General features: G+C 45.3%; 1 protein-coding gene across 7 annotated transcripts in view; it reads left to right on the forward strand.

The window, feature by feature from the left end:
- The window catches only part of LOC135906166 (influenza virus NS1A-binding protein homolog B-like), a 92,597-nt gene that overhangs the window by 38,075 nt on the left and 35,451 nt on the right, over window positions 1–19,071 (forward strand). For 3 of the 7 annotated variants that reach the window (XM_065437414.2, XM_065437415.2, XM_065437413.1), the window contains 6 exons: window positions 6,499–6,735; window positions 10,882–11,066; window positions 13,983–14,107; window positions 14,594–14,850; window positions 16,049–16,322; window positions 16,832–17,035. In XM_065437414.2, coding sequence (XP_065293486.1) covers window positions 6,574–6,735; window positions 10,882–11,066; window positions 13,983–14,107; window positions 14,594–14,850; window positions 16,049–16,322; window positions 16,832–17,035 — 1,207 coding nt within the window. In that variant the 5' untranslated portion in view covers window positions 6,499–6,573. Of the gene's footprint in view, window positions 1–1,390; window positions 1,534–5,200; window positions 5,264–5,311; window positions 5,448–6,498; window positions 6,736–10,881; window positions 11,067–13,982; window positions 14,108–14,593; window positions 14,851–16,048; window positions 16,323–16,831; window positions 17,036–19,071 lie in introns of those variants that run through there. The other 4 variants (XM_065437416.2, XM_070523862.1, XM_065437417.2 and 1 more) reach the window with 4 other exon arrangements.

A 19,071-nucleotide genomic window follows, 5' to 3' on the forward strand; every position in this document is an offset into this window, starting at 1 on the left:
ACGCTTCTTATGCATTGAAGCACAAAAGTAACTGCAACGCCTATGCATTTGTCCCGCACTTAAGGAAATGTCTCGAAACTAGTGTCATCCTGGAAATTAATTTCAAATGGATACACTTTGCAATCTCACTGGCTACAATTCGTCAATTGCAATATGTGCCGGGAAGTAATTAATTTAATTAGTTGATTTTTGTTGATTAGTATAATATGTTTCGATTTCTAGCGCTATGAGGCGGGAGACGGTTGTTGCGTGATGAGATTAGGCTGACGGAAGACGGGATTACTTGCTCTGCGTTTCCTCGTCTCCAGGTTCGTAAACGCAGGCTCGTGAATACCGGTGGCGAAACTTTTCCGATGTAAGTTTTCGCGCTGGGCTCTCAGGTTGCGCATCGATCGCAGCGGCTCTCCCAGCGTTGGAGAGTGCCCCATATGGCGGCGTGTCTTAGCCCCCCCCCCCCCCCCCCCTTCCCCTTCGTGACGGGCTACCGGACCTGGGGCCGCCCCCGAAAGCGGCGTCCCGAGGCGCTCCGCGGATTGATCGCGGCGCGCTCTACCTTCCGGGCTGCTGCCACCGTTCGACTGCGAGGAAAGCTCTGCCGAGAGGCACAGCGACGACACGGAGATGCGCGCGGCGCATACGCACCAGCGCTACCCGTCTTCGGGCTGGCTCGCGCTCTACAATGTGCCGCGCTGCCAGCAGTCGGCCCGATTTCGCATGTGATCGCTGTTAGCGCTTTTCGCGGTAGCGCCCCTTGAAATAAAATGCCGGCCCGTGACGTAATTTACACAGGGAGTTTCTCGCATACAAAACGCGGTTCGCTGGGTCCTGTTGCACACGTACGGTGTAGTAGCTACCACGGGAGCCACTTAATGCTTTGGTATAACGGTTGATAGTCATTGACTACAGTAATGTTTGGCAAATTGAATGAGACAGGCGACACTTTTGAAACAAAAGAAATGTGATTCAATATGGCTGGGTGGGTGGCAGCGGTGTGGGGGACATTCTGTGGCGGGACATTCAGAAAATATTCGTTAGTCATACGTACAGGCGCTGTCCGTGCCTTGCTCCCCGCCTTTAGGATTGAAAACTTTCCGCCGCTTTTCTACGCGTCTGGTTGGTTGTATTTTGGTCACATTATGAGCTGGCACGTTATAATGCCCGTCCCAGGTTGCTGTTTAGTCGTTCGTAGTGCGGACTGGGCCTTTGCTCTTCAAGAGTGTTGCCCGCCAGGCGTGAGGGGTATGTCGATGATTTAAACTGCTTGGGCAGCAGGTGCGCGGTTACTTCTCCGACCTTGTCAGCCGGGCCATGCAGCGAGGGCCGCTCTTGCGTAACCGGGTAGTGGAGAGCATGTGGAGAGCCCCCGTTTGCTTGTCTCTGATTGCCGAGCAGCGCTTATCTGCTCTCGACTGTCGCGGGGCCCATCGGGAAGGCCGCCGCGAGGAGACCCCGTCTCGTCTGTATCTGGCATCACCGGGGAGTCCGTCTCGGCCGAGCTGACGAGTACAGCGTCCGTCCTGCGTCTCAGCTTGGGCAAGTGTGCACGCCTGTCGGCTTCTCTTTAGCGGATTTCTCCTGTATCGGGCCAAGGGATCCGTCCGCTTAAACGTAGTTGGGTGTATTTAGTGCAATAGAAATACATGGAGAACTAAGGGTTACATTCGTAAGGGAGAGCAATCAGCTGCAAAAAGTAGCTCGGGCGATCGACTGGCTGTCTTTCAGGTGACATCTTTTGGCCTGCTGAAATCGGCCGTCTGCTTGCCGCGCGAAGTTTGCAGCAAGCGCGCATCATGGCCGGTTTTGTATGGAAACCTTGGGACCTTTGGTCTCTCGCCTAACTAATGACCACAACCTATGCTTCTCCCACGCGCAGTTTGCTCTCGCCATGTTCAAAAACTGTTCGGCCTGTAGCAGAATAAGCCCTGGGGATAGTGGTGTTGCCATATATTTTTAATGTGGCATCCAGAGCGCTGCAACTACGGCGGTTATTTCGATGTGTTGTCGCGACGTCCCCGATAGTCATGAGCTTTAACAGTGCTCATTATTTGTTGCTGTTGTCGCTGCTGTGTGCGCCTCCCTCGTGTGTCTCGCGAGCATATATTGTAGCAAATTGTACTCCACCTGCATTGGCCGACAAGCGGATTTCTGCTTTCATAGCACCGCTTACCTTGTTTTGGAAGTTTGTCTGGGACACGATCTATCAGGCATCTGACCTGCTGATAGGTCTTTCACTCAAAATGAAGACATCGAAAATACTGAGTGATGCGCGATTTGAGTAATTAGAGTAAGTTCAGTTGTAACTCAGCGGCTCTTTTGGCGTGTGTCATTCTCAACGTGTACCATATGTGCATGCCAATTTTAAAGCTTTCAACGCCACCATTCGTACACCACGTAGGAAAATTCGTACGTGTTTTTCTTTTTTTTTCGTATGTTTTAAAGCTTGTGGCCTGCGCAGGCGGCCCGTAAATTGAACCGTGCCACTTTTCACAATCTAAAAGAACACTTTTAATGACGGAGTGTAGTACATCATGGTATTGTACGATTCCTTTCGGCTTGGGTGCATCTTGAATACAAGCATGTTAACTACGAGCTTGTGGTCCCCGTTTTGTTCAGCAGCAATATCCGGCATCCTGTTCTGAGTGTGCACGTTGCGCGATAGCGACGTGTAGCTCCTCCTTCCTTTTTGTACGCTCGTTCAAATACCGTAGTACGTAGCCCATTTCAGGTGTAAGAGCCACGCACGTTTAAATAATTTTCGCGTTTCCCTGCGCAGTGCGTAAAACGTATGCGTTGTATTGCATTTATAAGACTCGGAAGTGATCGATATGCAGCACGTGTCGTCGTCTGTGCCCAGCTGCGCAGTTTGTGAGAGCGTTCCGACGGCGACTCAGCCGAGCGCTATGCATATCAATCGCGGGGCGTCCTGGGCGAGAAGGTGTCTGGTTGTTTACCGCCGCTGACGTGCTGCTCTCGGCTTTAAACAGGTGTTCCTGTCCTTGCGGCGGCTACGGCGACCTTCATCACGACCGACGCGAAATAGTCACGTGCTCAGCGCGTGTAGCACTGCGGGACCGAGCGAAACGAAGCCCACTTGTTGCATCTTTTACGCTTTGCGCACTCGTGAAAAAAAAAGAAAACGAAAAGAAGTTCCCGTGTACAGGCGGCGCTCTGTGTTGCATGTAGTTATCGAGGCACCCTACATGTAGTACGAATAGTTAGCATACGTCGTGTGGGCTGAGCGCTGTGGTATGCCGTGGCCTCCATTTCTGCGCTAACGACGATTCTCGCAGTTCGATCGGTTCCGCTAGACTGTGTCCAGGACGCTGATCCCGCCTTTGACAAATTCGCAGCAGTGTGTGATTCTATTGGAACTAGACATTCAGCGAGTCGCCATCGATGGGGCTGCAGTATGGGTTCGTTGAGCTAAAGCGAGCTGGCGTCACTTTTTCAAGCTCATAAGTAACAATAGTCCGCAGAGCTGAGCGTCAACTCTGATGCGGAACGAATAATACGAGGGCGATTCAGAAAGTAATGCCTCCAAGCCTACTACTTTGCCAATAGTAGTGCAAACATTTTGAACTCTTCACCATTAATACAAAGATAAGATGTTTAAGCTATAGAATGTCACTTGCCTCGCCTTCCTATCTCTTCTCGTGCCAACGTAACCGAGCAATCCATGACATCCAATGGTTACGTCCGGTTGACGTACAGCGGGCTGTAATTGAATGTCTGACTGCAGAAGGTTGTGCGCCCATCAACATTCATCGCCCTCTGACTGCAGTTTACGTGGATGCCTGTGTTGACGTCAGCACTGTGCGGACGTGGGCAAGGACTGTGAAAGACCAAAATCCAGCCTCATCAAATCTCAAGGATCAGCAGCGAAGTGGACGGCCCGCAACGGCCTCTGATGAAGATCATCAACATCAGGTGGATGTGTTGATTCGGGGCAATCGCAGGATCAAGCAACACGAGATCGCAACAACACTAGCCATTTCCATTGGTTCAGTTAACCACATTGATATCCTACGTTACAAGATTTGCGCTCGCTCGGTACGCTTCCTCGATTCTTTCATGTCAATCGTCAGCACCGTCCACTTCGGTGCTGATCCTGGAGTGCTGACGTCAATACACAGTGCTGACGTCAATACACAGTGCTGACGTCAATACAGGCATCCCCGTAAACTGCAGTCAGAGGGCGATGAATGTTGATGGGCGCACAACCTTCTGCAGTCCTTCACTTACAACCTGCTGTCTCACCCAGACGTCACGACTGGATGCCATGGATTGCTCGATTACTCTGGCACGAGAAGGGAGATGAATAAACATCAGTGCATTCATGATAAAGAATTCCAAATGTTTGCAGTACTATTGGCAAAGTAGTAGGCTTGGAGGCATTACTTTCTGAATCAACCTCGTAATATTGTAACCGTCAGCGGCGCTCTCGCGAGGCCGCGAGGAAAGAGACTCTGCTGCAGCGCGTGTGTAACATCAGATTTCTTTTCACAGCGAGCGACCCGTGATTGTAACCCCGGTCTCCTTAGCTTATTGGGGGCATGGCGCGCAGCGGTCGTCCTATTTCCGTGGCTGCGGTTCCAGCTGGCAGGGGCGTAACGAAGTGCCCTTCGTCGCGCACGCGGCTCCCTGCAGTCTGTGGAAATTTGTCCATCGCGCTGGCGTGATGGCGCGCGTGCGTTGCATCCGATAATGGAATATTTGGCCCATTTTCGCGCGTTTGCTTCGTTACCGCGCAACTCTCGACTTGCGTATCGGCGCTTCACGGCGTTTCACATCTCCAGCAAACGCGATAAAAGCGTACTGCGAGCCTTAGGGCGCATTGGATGTTTCCATGGCACCATTGTGTGCTATTCGCGCTCGAAAAATAGCCTCGGGTTAGTGTCATGCCGCTGCGCAAAGAAAGCACGTGGTATACGTGAATGAGAGTTCGCCGGATGTGCGTCTCGCGTTCTCTGCGCGTGTTTCCGGTAGCGGCTTGCATCTCGACAAATAGAAGCCGCTGCTCAATAGGCGATTGGGGCGCGATCAGGCGCGCAGCATCCGCCGACTGTCTCACGGGTCGGGTGTCCGGACGCTGTGCGCTATAGGCAGTATACGTGTACCGGGCTGCGACGTGAGCTCATGCGCATCTTACCAGTGTACCCGTTGGCGGCTCTGTCGTTCCCGAGGGCTGCTTCTTGTACCGAAAGCGGTCCGACCGATGCGCGCCTGCAGGAGGGACGAAATCAGTCTAGGATCGTGCGGTCCGGTACCCTGTGTCTCAGCGCTGTTTACGAATACGCTCATAAAAAAAATATCGTTGTGAATTTGTTACACGAGTGGAGCACCTGTCTATGCACAGGCGAGAGGCATTGGCTTGGCGACGGCTGCAGGTTTCCGTCTCGTAGCGAGAGTTCAAAAAGTGGCGTTGTAGCTTCGTAGAGAAAGCGCAGGTAGGAAACGAACCACAGTTGTATTGTTTTGAGAGACGGCGACATGTGTTTAGATGTTGACCCGGCGTTATCGTGTCTGGGTGCCGCGCCATCTAATCGCTCAGACTACTGTAGTGGACCTCACGTGTTTTCAGGCGCAGACGCGGCGGCCAGATAGCGCCGCTCTTCCAGGGCCCGCTGGCTGCTGCCGGTCGCGATAAGCGCTTGTCTGCGCCGTCTCCACGGGTGCACTTAAGCGAGGCTGGGTAGATGCAGACAGTCAACTCGGCGCTACCTTACGTCATACAAAATACTCCGCGCTGCTGTTCTACATTCTCCGCGGTTTCCCAGGATGATCTATCTCATCGTGGCTGCATACGTGCGCCAGTGCGCGGTGTAGTTGCTTTAATGCGGAAGATGCTTTAACGCTGAAGCAAGGAATTGGTACAGATTATTCAATTGCATATCCTTGGGCGGTATACTGTAAGGATTCCTTTCGCTCGATTGTAGTCCTTTCTTATAATTCACCACTTACGATTGCCAATACCGGTAATAAGGAAAGCGGAGCCGCTGACAGAGGTGAAAATGAATATAGCAGCGGAAAGGAATCTTTATTCTTGACCTTGATTTCAGCTGCTTATTCTACAGATCCATGTGTTTAATGCAAAATCTGAAGCACAGTCTCAATCTGCTTGCTTTTAAGTGTACAGTTGACCATAAAATTTTACAGACCACTGGATCTGAGAAAAAACTTTCCACAGCCTGATGTTAGCATTTCCAGCCCCTACTAGTATTTGCGAACAACGTTGCCGTATACCAATTTACTGGCTACTGTGACAGGCTGCTGGGAAATAATGTTTTTTGAGAACCCGTGGTTTGTGAGTTCGTGAACTTTTGTGGTCGACTGTATGCTTGTGTGCATGTATGCGCACGAATAGGCGCACATAAACATTGTTTCCTGTTCAAATTTATGCAATGTCACATTAATAGGATATCGCCAGCAATGTTGATGTCTCGTTTATCTGGTAGCTACCTTTCTTAGTGACATTTTAATTTGTTTGCCCCTTTGCAGTACTCTGGTCTTCAGCCTCCAGTCGTGGAATCTCTTAGTAGCGACTGTGCCTTCCGTGGAACTAACTCGGGAACAATGGATCCGACCGTTGTGATCAACACACTTGATGAGGATGAGCAGAAACCTGCAAAGCCAGCAGAGATGCTCGTCTTCGATGATTCTGCCCACCTTAACAAAGTGCTTATGAACTTGAACAAGCTGCGCAAGAACAAGCAGTTTTGTGATGTTGTTTTACATGTAAGCATACTGGCTTTCTTTTTCTTTCTTCACTTTTGCATGCAGTGACTTCTCAAATGTTTCATTTTACCGAAAGTGTTTTTTTTTATTAATTTGCTTTTACTCATTGAAGCATTTCCGTAGTGGTCTGCAACATCAGTTGGCTGCCATGAGACAGATGTGCCCCAAGAATTGCTTTTGTGTTTACAACGTAGAGCATTCTAAAAGGTTCAGTGGTACTTGCTTGACTTTTTGCCACATAGTATATGAATTATGATGCGCACTGAACTTCCTAGTGTAGTTTACACAAGTAAAAAAAAAAATCGTAACTTAATTTAAAGGACTTGTTATCTCAAGTTCAAGTCTCTCGTGCACATGGTACCACTAGCGTACATGCTCATCAGTTGCCCCTTCAGGTACATGATGACAAACCTGTGCTAGCAAAGTACAGATACTATATGCCTTTGTGAACTTTGTGTTTGCTGTGGTGCTAGAGTTGCTGTATATACTTGTATACTGTAACTCTATGGTACGACCTTGCTTGTCATGGCTGTTGCCTCTGAGATATTGGTGCACAATTTTGCACCTTTTCCAACTTTTTTTTTGTGTGATTAGACATAAGTCATTCCACACCAACTGTCTCAATCGTGGCACTTGACCAATAACCACTTCTCTAAAAAATTCTTTAAAATTTTCACATGTATAATCATAAGTTGCACAGCATTTTCCCAAAATATTTTGAGCAGAAGATGTTTTTTGTGCCAGTGAGGGCCACTTGAATTTCGCGAAACCGTGGAAAACCAGGTACAAAACTAAATTTGCCAAAAATGAACCGTGTGACGCATTCTTTCAAAATTTATTTTTCATTGTCTGAACATTTTTATTTCATTGGAAAACTGTTCTACAAAGTACTTTTATGCTGTTCAATCCTTAGCCCTGAGGTAAAAAATGCACCTTATAGTGTTCTTGGGAAATTGTTCACAAAAAGAAAGGATGGTCATGGAACAAAACCTGGAATTAGTTTCATAGAACTGTCCCTACAACTTACTATCTTCCAAAATTTCGTTTTCGCCTCTGTGCTATGCACAGGATCTACAATAAAAGCTTGAATTGGGCACAAATACTATTTTGGTCTGTTTAGATGTCAGTAACACACTAAGGTTGTCCATGAAAAAAATTTGCATAAAAGCGGATATAATTGAAAAGCATAGCTACGTACTTTCACCATGAAAATTTTAACCGAAGTAATTTTAATTTTCCCTGAGAAAAAAAGAAATTTAATTTGAGTCTTGCCATTGCAATATTTGGTTCGAGCTTCGACTTTGCCTCATAGCATTTTGGCGGGAAATACAAACCAGGGTGATGCAGATGCTGGGGTGTGTGGAGAGGAATAAAAGCACTGATCACCCAGAAGGTTGTAACAATTTAAATACTGAAGGTATGCCTACTTAAAATGGATCGATGTTGTGTACTTCTGTGTTACTGGAAGTATACATATGGAGCTACCTGTGCGTGGAGTCGTAGAGCGGGCCACAAATCGCTTTCATGAGCGTGAACTGAGAGCACCACTTGCACGACACACGTTCAGTCACCGTGAAACTAGCAAAAAAAGATGAATACATTTGGTGAATATTGTTGATGGGTAGCTTTATTGAGCATGTTTCACTTGTACCGTGATATGTCTCTACTATTGTTCAAGCTACTTGGGGCCAGGTAGACAGTAGTCAACAAATTTTTTGTTGCGATACGCAGCACAAGGTCTTTGTGATATCAACCCTAAAGAAATCAATAATTTATTGATTTCTAATTTCTGATTTATAGTTTATTATTGGGGGCTTTTGGGGCACTTAAGTCAGTAATATATTTTTGACTTTGTTATTGCATTTATATATGGGGCAATCATCTTTAAGCTTTACAGAAATTTATAAAATAGGCTGTTGCAGGTTTTCTCAGTCAAAATGCTAATTACTTCGATTAAAATTCCTGTGGCAAAAGTTGTGCTTCTCGATTATATACACTTTCCTGTGTATTTTCCATGAACCACCTTAGTGCATTACCAACGTCTAAATATAAGCCAAACTAGCATTTTTGCCAAAGTCTGGCTTTTATTAGAGCGCGGGCTCTTAGGCGCCCATTCCTGCGTCGGCGTCAGTGTAGCCGAGCGAAGGAGCGCAGAGAAGGATGCAAGAGTGGACACGGCACACAGGGGGGATGAAAGACGTGAGGAGGAAGGTGGTGGAGAAGGGTGCAGTGAAAGTGTGAGAAGAAAAGCATAGTGCAGTGACAATGGCTACAATATCGCACCATGCGTAGTGCATCTGGGAGGTCTGTCTGTGGCAGCTGCTGTGAATCGTGCCCATGCATCACGCATGGGCTGCCTCTCGCGATCTCCAGATTAGCAAAGCAGTCGCACCATACTTTGCTCAATTTGCAACATGTCGCACGGTACAGATTGTCTGCGCCAGCCAATATATCGCGAAATGAAAGCGCTTATAGAGCTGTGCTCAAATTTCAAGTTGGGGAGCATCGTAATTGTTGGTGAATTAATCGTCGGTAATGAAATAAAAACATCTAGGCAACGCAAAAATGCAAAATTTAAAGGAATGCACGAGACGGTCGATTTTTGTCCCCCCCCCCCCCCCCCCTGCCCGTGGTTTTCCAACATTTCGTAAAATTCAAATGGCCCTCACCAGCGAAAAAAAATTTTTACCACTGAGAATATTTTGGAAAAATACTGTGCAGGTGATGCTTATATACATGTTTTTTTTTTTCAATTTTTTTTAGAGAAATGGTAATTGCTCAACTGCCACGGTTCGGACATTTGGCATGGAATGACCCACATATGTCTAACCTTACGCTTCGGACAAGATGACATCAACCATCCCAAACACAATAACTTGGAATCTCAAGTGAAATTTTGCATTATTACATATCTTGGAGGCACATAAAAAAAAAAGAAAACTTGTACATTTAACTGGAATCTCATATCTCATATTGGAGCATATTTGGCAGTGTAATGTAATAAATTGACATGTTTTGTTTCTGACACTGCACTTCTGCTGCAGAAATATACGGTATACGTCTTAATGACTGCCAGCATCTCTTATGGCAAAACAAGAGCGCGAGAACAAAGAGCATGAAGAGCAGGGAAACCATGTAGAATGAATTGCATTTTGAGTCCACCATCAATACTGAGGCCATCATTCAGGTTATGGAGGATGATGGCACCATAATTTTGGTACCCACGCACCAGCTGGAATTCCAGAAGTAAACATTATTATTGTTTTTTTTCTTTCTTTTTTTACGTTGAAGCTTCAATTACTCTTCAGCAGTTCTGACGTTTTGACAGTTTTTATACAAATGAACTGTATGTTAAGCAATCGTAAAGTATACCCCTATTTTCAATATGTTGCAACATACATGATATGCAGCTATTCTGACTTTTATGTTTAAACTCGTGCAGTTTCCTTTTTTTTTCTTCTTCTTTGAAAACGGGGATATTTGGGCATTGCTAGCCTAAACAAAAGCTTTTCTATTCTTTTTAATTATTTATTTTTTTCACAAGAAAGTAAATATTCATGTAATAAATAGGTAACCTTGTAACTAAACTACCCATGAAATAGAGTTAGACAAAAACTCATCTCGTTGGGATTGCTCGTAGTCAAGGATAAAACAGACGCCGACCAAAAACATTAAAAGAAAAGAAACCAAGACCTTTCGGCTCCCCTACGGGGGCCTTGCTCACAATGAAGTCGCTTTTCATTGTGAACAAGGCCGGTGTTCGGGCTAAAACATCTCTTGGTTTCTTTTCTTTTGATCTGTTTGGTTGGTGTCCGTTTTACCCTTGACTATAAACCACCTATATTTTGTTCTTGTTTCCCAACTTTTAATTCTTTTTAATTCGAGGTAGGGGGATAGAAATGGAAACCAGAAAATAAATTCCCAATGTTTGTGTTGTGGCTTTTGGAATTTGGTACTTCAGAGTTATCTTGTGCAAGCTTCAAGGTCTCGTATGTTGCATGGCAATGCAGGTTCCTGTTTGGTTCACAACCATTGCGTACAGTATACTCGAGAAAGTTATGAGGCAATTATCACCGATGTTGAGGAAAAAGTAACCAAAAGTGTGTAGGTCCGATTAACAGAAAATGCTGTCCTATTGCCATGCAGGTCGGTTCGGGTCAGGACATGCACGAGATATATGCGCATCGTGCTGTGGTAGCCAGCGTGAGTCCTTACCTGTTCGAACTGCTGGCCCAGAAAACCAAGGGCACACTGCAGAACCAGTGCAAGATCAATGGGAACTTTGACATTAGTGCTTTTGAACGACTCGTGGACTATGCCTACACATCCAGGTGCGTTTATTCTTGCATGCCTTTCGTAAGGAGGCATTCACATGACATGAGGCCCTTAAGTTCACATCATTCACATTCACAACCTTTTTTTCTAACCAACTGCCTTGGACAGTGCGTTGCCGATGCAGAGCACTTCACATTCCAAATGCCATCAATTTTCCTTGCTGCATGCTAATGGGTGTCGAGAAACACATGCCTAGTGATAACATTTGTGAGCTTGATCACATTAGGCTGCAGCTTTTGGAAGTGCATGGGAGTGCAAACCTTACAAGACGGGCAACCACCACTACCATGCTCACCATTGCCTTAGCAGGTAATGTTACGCTGTTCAAAATTGAAAATTATTGGACACTGAGAGCTGTGTACACTTCGAGGCAGGCACCATTAAATGTTGCTGCTGGTAATCGTGTCTGCGAAAATATAAACACAGTGACCATTTGTCAAGTGCAATCCTCTCTTATTGTCATACAGTCGAGCAAGAGTGGCTGCTTTGCTATTGCAGAATTGTCATTCACCTATAGTGCAGTCTAACATACTATTCCTTTTTAGTATTGAAGCAAATACTGCCACTGCTTTTTTTTATTATTGAAGAAAGACATTTTTTCATATAAGACTGAACAATGGGCGACTGTCATTCTTCATTTGCTTGACTGTTTTGTTGCTCACTTTGTATAATTTCACAGAAAAAGAAGTGCATATCGTATAATTTGAAGAGTAGGCACACTGCTGTTTCTGCCCACTTTGCTAGTGGATAAGGGTGCTTAATATTTAGGTGTTTGAAAATTGTTACCCAAGTTATGGACATAGCAGATGACAAACATTTCTTGTCACTGTCAATATTGGTTTTTGCTAAATATGTCAAACCTGGCTCGCATAGAATTTATGTGCATACATTGCACCTTTCTAAGCTTTTGTGTTAAACTTGTTGTCTGAATAAATTGTAAAAGTTTGACTACGTACTTATGCAATTACCGTATTTACTCGAATCTAATGTGCACTTTTCTTGCAATAAAACGGGTCTGAAAATTATGTGCGCGTTAGAATCAAGTAAAACCCTAAATGTGCGTTACTATATTGCCATCAGCATATAAAAATGGCCGCCTCGTACGCACTTCGAGCCTAGCTGCCGTAGCTTCCTCCGTGTGCTGTAGTACGTGTTGCACCATTCGTCTTCCCGTTTTCTGCATTTGCACTATCAGCATAGAAGTGCTGACTGCAAAGACGTGTAGACTTCATCACGATGCCGTAATTAAAAGGAAAGTGATCACGTGTGCCGAGATGGACGGAGATCGAGTCGCATCACGGGCGTTCGGAGTTCCCGAAACTTGCGTGCGGGACTGGCGCAAATAGGAGATTTGTTTTACTACAGCGGCTACTACGTACGGCACGGCCACGTGGTGCCTGTCTTGAAAGTGATCTGCTCTTGTGGCTCTCATCACTTAGCCCGCGTTGAAGCAAGAGGCCGCACAAAGGTCAATTTGCTCCATTATTCGCTCGCTCCTGCTACCGCTGATAAAGAGTTTCTGCGGTCATTGCGTGAGACGTGTTCATGTTTGCTAGTGCGCGCGTGACACCATGCTTGTTAATTTAGTTCGTAAGCGAATGTGTAAAAGTTTACATTGCCTGTAAAACAACTATCCTTACTTTTCGTATAGCTGTCTACTAATTTGCTATTGCAATCGATGCTTTGCCTTTCGGGTTAAACTGAGACTTCTTTTATTTATCTCAACTTGAATGTATTGGGAGTAAATCTTTGCATCCAAATGAGAGAAACTTGTATTTCTGTATGAAAGAATGAGGCGCACGGAAGTATAAAGGACTTTTTTTTTTTTTTAGGCCACAGAAAATGGGCGCGTTATAATCAAGAGTATGTCTGTCAATCGCGGAAAAGGGTGTGCGTTACAATCGAGGGTGCGTTAGAATTGAGTAAATATAGTAAGTGAGAAAAAAAAGAACGTGTAAACAATGCGAGCTTGGTTGTGCATTCACACCTGCATTAATTATATTATGGCCACCCCAACTTATTTACTCACCATCAGAACTATACATTGGAAAAAGAATCTTTGATCTATTATTCAACGTAAGGCTTGAGGGCAGCAGACTAGTTGGTAGCATCATAGTATATTTGCAAATAGAAGATGGCAAGTTACTTGAAGCATTATTTTGCACGATATCATTACTTGCACACATGTTGCAAAGTTGCAAGTGGAATTGAGCCGTGTATTGCCTTTTTTTAAAGGTCTTTGGACTTTGGTAATCGTACAGTCTGTTCGATTTGCCTGCACCACTGTGAACCAGTTCACGGCGGTTCACGAGAAGTTTGGTAATTGGGCAGCTCGATTTCCATGGTGCAGGCGCAGCGCGACAATGGAAACGAATTCCAAGGTGCAGACACAGTACAGGCATTATGTTGTGTCTGACTAACATGCACGGAATGCGTATGTTTGAGAGGTCCTGAACTGCAGGTGTGATCAGCTACTGGGGTGTAACTACACAACACACTTGTGTAGACACATCAGATGTGCTTAAAGGGATTTTAACGGCACTCGTGCCGGTGTGCTGCGTCATCTGCTACGCTGCTGCTTTGCACCTGTACTCCTGCACCAAGTCGGCACCGACAGCGGAGTGGGTGCAGCAAAATCGTGAACCAGCCCGGCACCTTTCCTGCACCTTTTGAAACAAACGGCGTGGTTCACAAGGCGCCATTCTTCTACTGCTGAAATGAATGGCAGGGTGCAGCACCTCGTGAACTGGTTCAGGTGGTGCAGGTGAATCGAATGTATCTGTAATTACATAAAAAAAGTGCAATGTAATATATGAGCTGTGTTGTGCAGCTATACTTGCTGGGCATAGCCTTAAAACCTGTATTTGAATCTCTAAAATTGACTTTGCCTTAGCAATAGTTTTGATGTGCAGGCTGGAAGTACCCAAATCAAAAATGAAAGCCATGTACCTGGCAGCTGCAAAGCTGAAAGTACATCCAGTGACCAAGTATTGTGGGAAGTACCTTGTGGAACACCTAACCCCTGACAACTGCACAGGTAAGCGTACATTCTTCTATGTGTTCAGGGTGGCACTAGATCAACCTGATTGATGCTTAAGGGTTTTGCTCATAATCGGCAAGGAGTAGCAAAAAAGCATTTTAGGGCAAATAAATAAATTCTGCATATTAGCTTTATATTTTACTGTCTGCTGCTAATGGCACTTCGAGCAAAACCTTCTCCCTAATTTCTCTTTTCTATTGACCTACACATGTTGCATGCATGTGGCAGCACCTTTATAAGATACATTTCTAAGGGTGGTGGTGTTTAGCTCATTTTCCAATCTCTTTGTAACAGCCTCTGGCAGTTTGGGCCGCATCTTGCAGCATTTCTCATGAAAATTGTCCAGGTCTGCAGCAATTGTCTAACACTTCTCATAAATGGACCCCTCTCACCCCCCCCCCCACACACACACACACACACACATGTGCACATATGCCGTGGAAGGATAGTAAAAAGTTGTTTTCTTCTTTGCCACATGTGCAGGAGTGCGGGCCATTTTGGTGGAGTCCATGGACCAAGAGCTAGTCGCAGAAGTGGATGCGTACCTGCGAGAGAACATAGCCGAGGTGGTGAAGAGCAAGGAGCTGCAGAGCCTGCCCCACATCCAGGTGGAACTAGTGCAGCACAGCAGCTGCGAAATGGATGCTACAAACAACAAGCACCTGTGCCATATGGTTCTCGACTGGATGCGCTCTTCTTTTGACCAGGAGGGAGTCCTTATGGAGACCCTCACTGAGAAGGTAATTGGGAAGCTTTGGTTATCAAAGTAACACATTGAGCACGGCAAGGTGTAGGAATGCATTCGTTTGCTGGATCCCTCAGTGCAATAGTTCGTGCTATTTGTGATTACCTTTCAGTGTGAAGCTGCTTTTCATACTGTCCAAACCAAAAACAAGATGTCATTTTGTTTGTCTTCAACTGAGAACCTAGTTTCCAGCTTGCAATGATGCCTTTCTTGTTGGTTATGCTTTTCCTTGTTGTAGCTCTAGGTCAGCAGAAGTATGTAAAAATGTAATCATTGGGGTCCCTGAATACATGAACTCTTAATAGATTGAGGCAACCATGATAGCTTGAATTTTGTTAGTTACAGTTAGAACATTAAATATTACAGGAGGCTCGAGTGAAAGCAATCTTCATTTTTCTTTTGCAGAAAATCAGTTTAACTTGCAATACTTGGCCATTTTTGTTTTCAATTAAATTTCTCCTTAAAGGGGCTTTGCTAATGGGTCACTTGTCGGTAATTATCCTAACCAACAGTACTTTTCAGTTCCTTGTGAATATAAAGAAATCAACTTTATTGTTAAGCTCTGGTGCAGTACAGTGATGTACAAAAACACTGGTATCAGCATTTGGCACTTAAATCACTTCCTTTTTCCATGTTCAAAATTGACCACAATGTGGTCACAAAAAATGAGGCCTTGAAAAATCTTGAAGACACTAAGTAATCTGCTTGCATCATTGTGCTTTCAATTAATTTGGGCTTCACTCGTTGTTTGTCTGCAAGAATCATTTTGTCTGGAGCTGATGTTGGGATACCATATCAAGTACCAAATTCGCTTGGGAGTGTAAAATTTGCAGTCAATGGATTGCCACACCTTGGTGTCATAAAATAGGCTTTCTCATTTTTCGGACCTAAAGACCTAGTCACTCTACCTTGAACTATCTTTGGGATCGGCTCATGTATGGGGAGGGCTTAACGCCTGCTTCACTTCCGCCGCGGGTTGGCCTGGTATTGCACTATCTTCAGGATCGGCCCACATATGAAAAATTGTTGGTCTACACGCAGACGCGATCCACCAGATCCTAGCCATAGACAGCTTCGCTGTAAAAGTCTGGCAGGGAAAGTTTCTTTCGGTAGTTGGGCAACTTGGTTGCAGGAATGCAGTAATCTGTGTTGCATGTTTCGTCATTTAGTAAAACAGCTTGATTGCTTTCTAGGTGCACATGCTCTACCTTAACCTTGACCGCACGTTACATGACTGCAATGACATTGAAACTGGAGATGCAAAGGACACTGAGCTGATCCAAGACTACAAGCGTCTCTCCCGTCGATTGTCACAACCAAAGGGCAACAAGACTAAGGGCCGCTCGGGCATCACAACGCCAGCAAAGCCGCGTCAGTTCCTTTACACCCGCTCAGATTCCAGTGGATCTTCATCGTCTGATGAGGAAGATCGTGACTGGAAGATCATTGCAACTACAGCCACTGGAGGTGAGTCCGCTGATGTTATTAGGTAGATGAGGTATGGCTATATGTAGCCTAAAGCACTGGTCACAATTTAGAAGCATTAGAGATATAATTTGCCTCATATATTATTGCATGCCAATGCTCTACTATTCTCTAGTGTATATCCACAAGACGATGAGCACAAATTGGGTGCACACAGTGTGGTTTCTGTACCTGCATAATAGATAGCAAACACTGCATTTCATCCTCCACTCAGCAGCAGCAGCATGACACCCTAAAGGAAGCATGAAAATTCACTGTCAGGTGGTGGCTTTCTTTTTTTTTTTTTCGCAAGGGTTTCATTAAATTGAAACTGCAGAACAAAATTCAGTAAATCACAGGTGATTATTGCAATTAAGATGGGGAAATGAAAAACATTGTTAAGTCGTAGATTTTTCTGAATCGATGTCGGTCTGCAGACTATTAGCATTGTGTCAACAAGTGCATACTTGTAAATTAGTTTTCTCCACCTAAACGTGTGCTTTGCTATGCAGCCCACAGTACGATGGGCCTGGCTGTTGTGTCAGGCACCATGATCGTACTGTCAGTGGTGCAGAGGCTTAATGGTCCAGCCAGCACTGGTGACAGCTCGCCTGAGGTTTGCAACACTGCGGCAGGATATACCACAATGCCTCCCATGATGAGCTCTCGGTGTGGCATGGGAACAGCTGAGTTCCAAGGCAGGCTGCTTGTTTGCGGTAAGTGCCCACAGCTGTGACCAGCTGTCACAATATACAGTAGACTCTCAATAAACGGACCTCCAAGTGACCGAAAAAATTTGTTCCATTTAACAGAAGTTCCGTTTACTGAGAGAGATGTGCAAAAGTACAGATTTATGTGCGTGCACTATTAATACCATTTTATGGAACTCTAAGCACTAGAAGGTGAATGTACCTGATAACTTCGCGAGCGCTTACAAGCCACTGATGTTAGAAAATGCCAACGCGGCAATGAAGTACGAATGGCACCACGGCGGCATGAACGAGGCGGTGGGGGCTAAGCCCTGTAACCTCGGCGACTTGAACTGACGAACAACTAGAATAAGAACTGCGCTAACACAACACAAGAACTGCTCATTCGTTGCGCAAACACGGCTGACTACCAACGAGGTGAGGCTTACGACTAAAAACAAGAAACAGCCGGAACGGGAAAAAAAACTGACAATTGGTCTGCCAAGAAGTTTCATTTTCGGTTCCGTTTACATGGTAACACGGAAATTTTAGTTCCGATTACCGAAAGTTCTTTTACGTTATGTGAATACAAAACCAACCTAACTACAGGCAACTGTTCCATTTAAGCGATTTTCGTTTATCGAGATTCTACTGTAGTTCAATAATTAAAAATGGTAGCGTGCAAATAGCACAGTAACTTCATGGCCATGTCGTTCTGCTCCTGAGCTTGAGGTCACAAGCACGGTTAAAGAAGAGAGGTGATCTGATGGCAGCGTGAGGCGCGGCCACTTAGTGAGACTTTAGGCCCCCAGAACAGGTGCTGCCCCTTAGGGCAGCAGCGTGTGTAGCTTTTTGGCTCACTGTGCTGGCGCTTCTATGGGCGCGCTCTGCAGACGCGCTTTATTTCGATGCATATATGCTGTTTGCCTGCTTAAAACGACTATTTGGTTGGAGGAACGTCCCTTTATATTTCTGCCAACATTCGGAGCTTTAATTTGACTCGAAATCGCATGAGTTATTTGTTAATTGAGGGCTCTAGCAGCTGTCATCTCAGCGTATGGCTGCATTAGACTCTTAATGTTGATATTTACGAGAAACACAGGCAATATAACTGCATGCTTATTAAAAAGTTCCAAAGTGAGCACCGTGTAACATGCATTCAGAGGTGTGCCAGAGCACTAGATAAGCCTTTGCAGCTGTCAACATGTACAAGTCACATGTTGCTGAATCTGCAAAGTGTCACGGCACAATTTGAGGGGTGCTATAATCGATTTCTGAATTGTGTTAGGAGTTCAATGGCCAAAGAAAATTGCATTCGCTTTCCTTACTTTTATTGTAAGAGAAGTAATGCCCAGCATTATAGTTAAGCAGGTCATTTATCTCGTTTAAGGAAACAGGTAATTATATACTTAAATGGTTAAAACGAAAAATTCAAAACGGAAAGGTTGGAAACAACGCAGAAACACAACACCGCATGTCTTTGTTCTCTTCAGCAGATGCCCACTGTTGCAAAGCTTGGGCTGTATCGATGGATGGTATCGACTATCCCGCAGTCAGTTGCTCCAATGCTTGGTTTCGCATTACCATGTGCGGCTGGATATTTGAAGCCGCATAGAAGTCGCTGAAGATATGCCTTCATTGGATCACTCCGCCTCACTCCACCGCTGGCTCTTTGCACCAAGAGCTGTCACATTTGACCCCTCAGCTTGCAGAACAACGCATGTAGCTCACATAAGCTTCGTGAGCTTTCTCAAGTTGTGCGACTTGCTGTTGTCAGACCTTCTTTGTTTGCTGAACTGTCGCATCCTCATCGCAGCCGAGTAATTTAACAGACGTGCTGCAATATCTACTTTGTGCTCAGCACATGGAAATCGAATTTGATGTTTATCAAGCATTTCATCGATGGTGAGGTTGTAAGCATCAGGCTTTTCAGCATGTTTCCAGAGAACTGCTTCGGCTCTCTCCAGCATTTGAAATATGTCAGCAGAGGGTGCAGCAGCCGGCCTTGTGCCTTGCGGTTTACAAGAACAGCCTCTGGTCTTTTACCGAAGCAGCCTCCAATT

This window comes from Dermacentor albipictus, chromosome 1 (assembly GCF_038994185.2).
Source record: "Dermacentor albipictus isolate Rhodes 1998 colony chromosome 1, USDA_Dalb.pri_finalv2, whole genome shotgun sequence".
Lineage (NCBI taxonomy): Eukaryota > Metazoa > Arthropoda > Arachnida > Ixodida > Ixodidae > Dermacentor > Dermacentor albipictus.